The sequence below is a fragment of the Schistocerca americana genome, chromosome 9 (assembly GCF_021461395.2).
Source record: "Schistocerca americana isolate TAMUIC-IGC-003095 chromosome 9, iqSchAmer2.1, whole genome shotgun sequence".
NCBI classification, from domain to species: domain Eukaryota; kingdom Metazoa; phylum Arthropoda; class Insecta; order Orthoptera; family Acrididae; genus Schistocerca; species Schistocerca americana.
Genome location: NC_060127.1, coordinates 117,454,544 through 117,463,033, shown reverse-complemented (window position 1 = coordinate 117,463,033; position 8,490 = coordinate 117,454,544). Strand labels below are relative to the sequence as shown.

The 8,490-nt window shown below is 36.8% G+C and overlaps 1 protein-coding gene across 1 annotated transcript in view; it reads right to left on the bottom strand.

Annotated features, from left to right (window-relative positions):
* Window positions 1-361: 361 nt before the first annotated feature.
* Window positions 362-8,490, bottom strand: part of LOC124551091 (molybdenum cofactor biosynthesis protein 1-like) — an 88,953-nt gene continuing 80,824 nt past the window's right edge. Inside the window, exon 8 of the mRNA XM_047126022.1 lies at window positions 362-417. Within this exon, the coding sequence (XP_046981978.1) occupies window positions 362-417 (56 nt within the window). The remainder of the gene's footprint in view (window positions 418-8,490) is intronic.

The window sequence follows — 8,490 nt, the reverse complement described above, 5'->3', positions numbered from 1 at the left end:
CTGCGAAAGGTGGATATACACTGTACTATTGCCGACATTGTGCATGCTCTGTTGCCTGTGTCTATGTGCCTGTGGTTCTGTCAGTGTGATCATGTGATGTATCTGACCCCAGGAATGTGTCAATAAAGTTTCCCCTTCCTGGGACAATGAATTCACGGTGTTCTTATTTCAATTTCCAGGAGTGTATTTACTCTTAGTGTAAATAATTCCTATGACAGTTTTACACAAGTGTCCACTAAGACTTTGTTCGTCAACTTTCATTTTTGTAACAGTGATCTTTTAGATGTATTATAAGCAGTACTGTTAAGAAATACTGACTTGCTTGATTTTCAAGAATCTCAAGTTTAAGTTATACATACTGTTATCCTCCAATAAGAATCATTGGCCGATTCTTCATCTTTGACAGGTTCATCATGCCTGCAATGCAAAACATTATCTTTTGCATTAACAGATGAAATCCAACTTTTTTTAATTTAATAAATGCTTATACAAACATAAAGTTTCTTCAAAAAATGTATTTCTGACAACTGTCTGTCATAGATAACTTTGCAACCCAGTTATATTGTTGATCTGAAGCAAATGTTGATCTTTTCCCTCTCTTCCTTCACTACACCCTGTTTTGTTCACCTTGACATATTCCTACCAAAAAGACTAGCCCAATGGATCCACTGCTTATATTTAACACATAGTAAATTCAGTGCAAATATTTCCTTAACCCGGGATGTGCATTGACTAGCTTGAATTAATCAGAAGAACATAAACAGATACTAACCATTCCACAACTCTTACAAAATACAAGCATTAAGTAATCATCAAAGCTACTTTTTGTACAGCAAGAGGACTTACAGTCAAAATGGTGCTACATGCTACAGGCAGTGCAATACAAATTTATTTTACTAATTGTTACAGCAATAAATTTACTTATAAAAATATTCATACTTAGACTATAATCAAATACAGACAGAGAAAATATTCTAACTAAGGACATATAGCAGCCATAGGCAGAAACAAAATCAAAAACTGATACTAATCTTAGCTTTGAGAACCACAAATTTCTTCATCTGGTAAAAGTAGAGAGAAAAATGAGACTGTTCAAGAATTAAGCATGAAAATTCAGGATCTTCAGTCAAGGCAGATGGATGGTTAAATGAATGAAAAAAAAAATAATAATAATAATAGACTGGACATGATGAAATTCAGTTGTGAAAGAGCAGCAGATGATGCGGTTTTAAATGCTGAGAAATAAGATCTCTTCAAGAGGAGCCACCAAAAGGTCACACAAGTGAAGAAAAAACTGAAAATACTGGTAAATGGGCTAAAAAGGTGGCAAAAAGAAAAAGGGAACAGAAAGAAAGTGGTGAAGAACAAGCAACCAAACAACAACAACAATATGCGAGTGCAGGCTTTCTCGGCAAATTTCATATATGAAGTCTTCACGGGTTGTCAGCCGAGTAGCATCGTTGTCTCGTAGCAACGTTTCGATGGAATGCATCTCCATCATCTTCAGGCGAAGTCTGAAGATAATGAAGATGCATTCCATTGAAACGTTGCTACGAGACAATGATGCTACTCGGCTGACAACCCGTGAAGACTTCATATATAAACAACAACAACAATAATAATAATAATAATAATAATAATAATAGTCATAACAGAAATGATCTACAGCTGCTTTTTGAGAACATCTGGAAAGCTGAAGAGATTGTGGAAGAGTGGGTAAATTGGCATTAATCCACCGCTACAGAAAAAGGGGGACAAACAAAATATCAACAATTGCAGAGGTGTCTCACTTCTGCCAGTGGCATACAAAATATTATCAAAAATTCTCCTGGACAGAGTTTTAGAAACTTTAGACAAATAACTGGGAGAATATCAAAGTGTTCTAGTAAGGGAAGACCCTGCACAGAACAGATTTTTATTTAAAATCAATAATTCTCCACAGAATGTTAATCACCAAACCTATAGTAGTATCATGCATTGGTTTCAAGGAAACATTTGATTCAGTAGGCAGAGAGACGATACATAAAATCATCAAAGAATTTTGTGTTAAATTTATGGGAGAAGTATCTCAACCATTGGAAATAAAAACTGGTATTAGACAAGGGGACAGTTTATCAACTTTACTGTCACACTGCATACAAGGAAAAATTGAGAATATCTGGAATTTGGAGATAAAAAATCACAAACCTTAACCTATAATTCTAGGGTGAAAAACAAATAGAATTAAGGTAAACATCTTGGCTTCTGCAGATGATTCTGATATACTTTCAGAAAATCTGACAGACATAGTTATTGAAAGAAATCTTCTGGAAGAAATAGCAAACAGAGCTGGTCCCAAAATTTCAGCTCAAAAAACAAAATTTATGGCAATTTTAAACAATGCATCAAAATTCACAGAAAAAAATAAATATGTAAAACAGAGTGAGTAAGTAAATTTAATTATATTGGAGAAACTATACAACAGAATGGACTAGAAGAATTTACAGTAGAGGCAAGAGTCAGCAAACTGGAGAGAGCAAATGGTTTGACAAAGGATATTTACAACAAGAAATGCACATCTAAAAGAAACAAAACTAAAACACTATCCCACAGTGGTATGACCAGAATATGGATGTGGATGCCTAATGATGAATTGTAAGCTGGACAGAACAGAGGTTCTTGAAAGGAGCATTATTAGAGCATAATAGTTGTAATAGAAACTACAGATGGCTGGAAAATGAGAAGTAATGAGGAGATCTACAAAAATTTTGAGAAAATATCAGAAGTAATGGCTAAAAGAAGATTAATCTTTTTTGGAGACCTCTACTGAATGAGTAGTTCTGGAAGTAGTTCTGGAAGAAGAAATCAACAATAGCATTGATTACAGAAATAAGGAAGAAACTGGAAAGAAACAACATCAAAGAATCAGAAATAATAGAAAGAAACCTTTTTACAGATAAAATACTAAATTTAAAAGGATCATTAGCTCTCCAAGATCAAAATGAATTTCATCCCTCTCAATAAGGCTGTGGAAACCGGAAATAAAATTCATAAATATGATGATGTGAAGCTCAAAATCAATTAAAACATATCGGAACAATGCCACCAGTAACTGACATTTGAATCCCATAAATGGACAGACATTGCCTCCAAGATCCATCAAGTAGCTAATACTACAATCCTGACAGCTAAAATCGGAAGCATAGATGGTGGAATGAGGTCTGTGATGAGGTGGTGGCCCAAACAGCAAGAGCATGGAAAAAGTGGAACTCGACCAGGAGACATGAAGATTTTGATGTATTCCATGAAGTTCGAAAATATGCAGCCAGAACTCTACAAAGGGCTAAGAAATTGTATGAGAAGCAGCAGTTAGAACAGATCGATCAGTATTTCCAGATAAACAATGCCAGAGACTTCTATCAGACGTTCAAATCGAATTTGAAAGGATACCAAGCCCCTAGTTTTTGTTTTAGAGATGAAAATGGAAAGCTCGGGCTGACCAACAAAGAAAACTGCATGATCATGTTTCATTATTTTGAAAACCTACTTAATTGTGATGAACCGAAAGAAAGATTCCATGTATGTGCCCCAATCCAAAAACCACCCAACTCATCTCCACCTAATAAAGAGGAGACCAAAGAGATCATCAACAACCTTAAGAATAATAAGGCAGCTGGAGAGGATTCAATAGTGGCAGAACTACTGAAGCTGGCAAATAATGAAACTCTAGATGTACTAGTCCAACTTTTTGAGGAGATCTGGAGAACTGGGATGATTCCTACTGAATGGCAGTCAGCTTTAGTCCATCGTCTACACAAAAAAGGTGATAAAAAGAAGTCAGTAACTATAGGGGTACCTCATTAATATCTGTTCCATATAAGATTCCCTCCAAAGCGATACAGAACAGAATAGAAGATCATTGTAACCAACAGATTGGGGAATATCGAGTTGATTTCCGAAAGGGCCGTTCTTGCACAGAACACCTGAAGAACATCATTAGATAAAAAAAACTGGAGGAAATAACTACATGGTCGTGTTTGTTGATTTTCAGAAGGCATATGTCTCCATCGACTGACGGCATTAATGAATATTTTGGAAAAGTTTGGGGTGGATAATACATCAAGAAAGCTGATCAAACAGACTCTCACTAACACAGTGTCAGAAATAAAATTTTTGGGTGAGGTATCTGAACCCTTTACAATCAGAACGGGCATAAGACAAGGAGATGGACTATCCCCACTCTTCAGTTGTGTCTTGGAAAAGGTCAGTTGAGAGTGGAGAAAGTTATTAGCTCAAGAAGAAACAAATGAAGAGTAGTTCAGACTTGTTCCTAAGAACAAAGGGGTGTACATTGACTGCTTGGCTTTTGCAGGTGACCTGGCGATTTTTGCTAACAACATAGAGTCAGCAGTCAACAAGTTAAATAGGCTGTCAGAAATAGTTGAAAAAGTTGGACTCCAGCTCTCTATTCAAAAGACAAAATATATGATGAACATCTGTGATGGACCTGAATAGATGATCACCAATCTGGGAAAAACCGGACAAGTTAAGAATTTCAGGAATCTCGGTGAAGTCATCCACCAGAAGAATGGATCAAAAGAAGAAGCAATTGTCAAGATGAGGAAGTTAGACCAAGCATTCCAACTGACAAAGAATACTTATAACAAAAAGTCTATGAGTATAGGGGCCAAGTTCCGACATTATAATACAGTTGTAAAACCTGAGGGCTTATAAGTGTCCGAAACTTTGGCCACGAATAGACAAGGTCAAGCTGAGGGGCTGGAAAAGCGAGAGCGTACAATATTAAGGGAAATCCTAAGGTAATAGATGGGTTGATGGGCAATGGTGAATGAGAGCAAATGAGGACTTGTACAGCAAGACAGAACCTATCACAGCATCCATTACGAAGAAACAATTGTTATTTTATGGTCATTTCAGGGGGATGGACGGTGATCGACTAACAAAAAGAATATGAAGTTTCATCTGACATAAGAAAACAAGGCCAAGATGGTTCAAAGAGTGTGAAAAAGATCTTAGGCAGATTGGTATCTCAGAGAGAGAAATTCCTGAAAGGAACAAATTTAGAAGATTGGTGAACAACTACCAAGGTTTTAAAATGACATCAACATCCAAAAGACAGACAGGACCATTATCTGAAGAGCATAAAGAGGCACTTCTTGGTGGGCTCAGAAGATACTGGAAGGAAGTCAAAGCTGGAATAAGAACAAGACCTGAACACTAGAGTGAAGCTGGTTGTTACCACGCAGTCCATAGAGACTCAACTCGATAACAAAAATAAAATAAAAGGCTTTCAATGCAGAAGAAATATGGGATTGAGAACAAAATGAATAGAATAAAGGGGAAAATCAAAACATGGAGAGGAGATGGCCGAGTACTGGAAAAACAGGAGACAACATGGGAAGAAGAGGAAGTGAAGTTGTTACATGACAACAGATGGTGATTGAATTTGATTAGATTCAGTTTTCGCTCCATAGACCCAAAAAATGAGATGATTCTCGAGGGTGTGGAACATGTCAGAATGTATAACATAAAATATTTTAATATAATACATACTACCCTGATCATTTGTCACAAGATTGTCAAAATAGGTGAATACAATACAGTTAACAGGAAAAGCTAATATTTACAGAATTAATATGCTGTCAGAATGAAACACTGTTATGCACTACTAATAAATTTATCATACACAAAATATCTAATCTTGACTGTTGCAACCAAGTGCTGTCAAAACTGAAATCTAACACATTTTTTACTTAAGCTGGCCTAACAGTCTCTGTTAGGATATTCATCTATAGAGTCGAAGGAGTTGCCTATCAAAAAGTCATTCAAACTCTGTTTAAACTGTGCTTTATCTGAAACCAAGTTTTTAATGGTTGCTGGTAATTTATTGAAAATGTGTGTTCCTGAATATTGGACCCCCTTTTGGACCAACATAAGTGATTTTAGGTCTTTATGTAGATTGTTCTTATTCCTAGTATTGATAATATTGTTCTTATTCCTAGTATTGATAATATGTATTGAGCTATTTGTTGGAAATAAAGATATATAACTTGCAACAAATTTCATTAAGGAGTAAGTATACTGAGAAGCAATGGTTGGAATACAAAGTTCCTTGAACAGGTTCTACACGATGTTCTTCAAAGATTGGTCCCAGATACTCCATTGCACCGTTCGCCGAACCTGATAACCCCAAGTTGTCAGTAACAAAAATGAAGTCTTGTTTACGAGGTTTACAACACTACATGCACTTGTTAGCAAAGTCTCATTTACTTTTAGAGCTATCTGTTCCTCTTCCTTTTTGGCCCCACCTCTCTCTGTCTTCACTATATCCCATACAGTTATTATTTTGTTGCCCGATACAATTATCTTTTTCTCTTAATAAAGCTGCTTCGATTTCTGGATTACTTGATTCAATATTTTGCAATATTTTCTGTAATGCATTGCAATGCTAATATCAGAGCTGTTCCTATATAGTAGATACAGTCTCCTTTTTGCCCCACATGATATCTTTATTCCTTGTGTAATCCATGGTTTATTTTTCGACTTCTGTGTGATTTGAGTTACCTGTAGGGGAAAACAGTTTTCAAATGTGGAGGTAAATTTATTAATGAATGCTTTGTATTTTCCATTTGAGTCAGGTAAACATCTATCCAGTTCATGCTTTTGAGCAATTTCCTGAATTCCTCAATTTCTGGCTTATTTATTACCATCCTGTACTCAGATTTAATATATTTTTTATCCTGACAAGTTTCAACATTTAACACAGGATGCTGCATGTCGTGATCAGGTGTGTGGTGTTTTTTTAACAAGCCATTCCTTTCACTTCGTGAAATGCAGCGCTGCCTAGTTCCAAAACACAGGACTACTATGACAAAGTGAAGTGTTCTCAGAGTGCTACATGTATGATGATAAATATTAATGAAATTTTGTTTTTGTTATGTGTGTACATTCTGTATGATAGTAAATGTAATCAGCACTATAGTTGTTTTCTGAGTAGTTATGCCGAGTGTGTGTGTTTCATTCAATCAGATGAAATGAAATAAAATCATCAATTTATTTATTTTGGCTCTTTATCACCAAGATCGAGATTCGAGCAGTGATTAAGTACTTTGTAAAGAAAGGTATGAATGCGAAGGACATTCATGCCGGTTTCTAGAATACACCAGGGGACTCTGCTTCGTCTTCAACTGTTGCCAAGTGGATAAATGAATTTAAATTTGGTCGGGAGAGCTTAGATGATGATCATCCATGAAATGGTCGGCCAAGATGTGTCACTACTCTAGAAATCATTGCAAAAGTGTACAAAATGATCAAGGAGGATCACCAATTTAGAGTGCATGAAATTGCTCACACTTGCCAGATGTCATCTGAAAGGTATTCGCAAGATGTGTGCCGCGACTCTTGACGCTGGATCAAAAACGCACGAGAATGGACATATCACAACAATGTTTGGCCTGTTTTAGGAGAAACGAACAAGATCTTTTGTGCTGGTTTGTGACCACGATGAAACTTGGGTTTACTACTATACCCTAGAGACAAAACAACAATCAAAGCAGTGGAAATATGCTGAATCTCCGCCGCCAAACTCCTTCAGCGGGGAAGATCGTGGCATCAGTATTCTGGGATGCGCCGCCAAATTCCTTCAGCAGGGAAGATCATGGCATCAGTGTTCTGGGATGAGAAGGGGATTCTGTTTGTACATTATCTCCCCACTGGGCAAACAATTACTGGAGAATACTATGCTAACCTTCTGGACAAATTGCAACAAAAGATATGCGAAAAAGGCCAGGTTTAACAAGGAAGAAAGTCATCTACCATCAAGCCAGTGCACGCCCGCACACACGTGCCATTGCCATGGTAAAATTACACAAACTAAGGCATGAATTGTTGCCACACCCGCCTATTCCCTAAACTGAAGAATTGATAGCCAGAGTTGACAACTATTTTGTAGGCCTGGAGGAAAATCATTGTCAAGATGGCACTGGAACACTGTTGGACCGAGTGAATTAATCTACAAGCAGAGTACATTGAAAAACTAAAAAAGTTTCGGTGATATAAGTACTTTTTTTCTATTCTGTTTCGAGAACTTTTCAAACCACCCTCGTAAGCATCCCTGACACCTGAAATAATTAAAAACAAATAAGTCACCAGTTGCAGATGGAATCTCAATTTGGTTTTACAAAGAGTACTATATGGCAATGGACCCTTACTTAGCTTGTATTTATTGTGAATCTCTCACCCAGCAGAAAGACCTAAGTAACTGGGGGGGGGGGGGGGGGGGGGGGGGGAAGAGAAGAAGAAGAAGAAAAGGCGTCTCCTGTATATACGAAGGGCGAAACAGAGCCGCGAAATTACAGACCAATACCTGTAACATCAGTTTGCTACAGAATTCTTGAACATATTCTGGGTTTGAATCTAATCAGTTTCATAGAGACTAATAAGTTTATGTCCACAAATCAGTACAAAGCATCGCTCATGAGCAACTCAGCA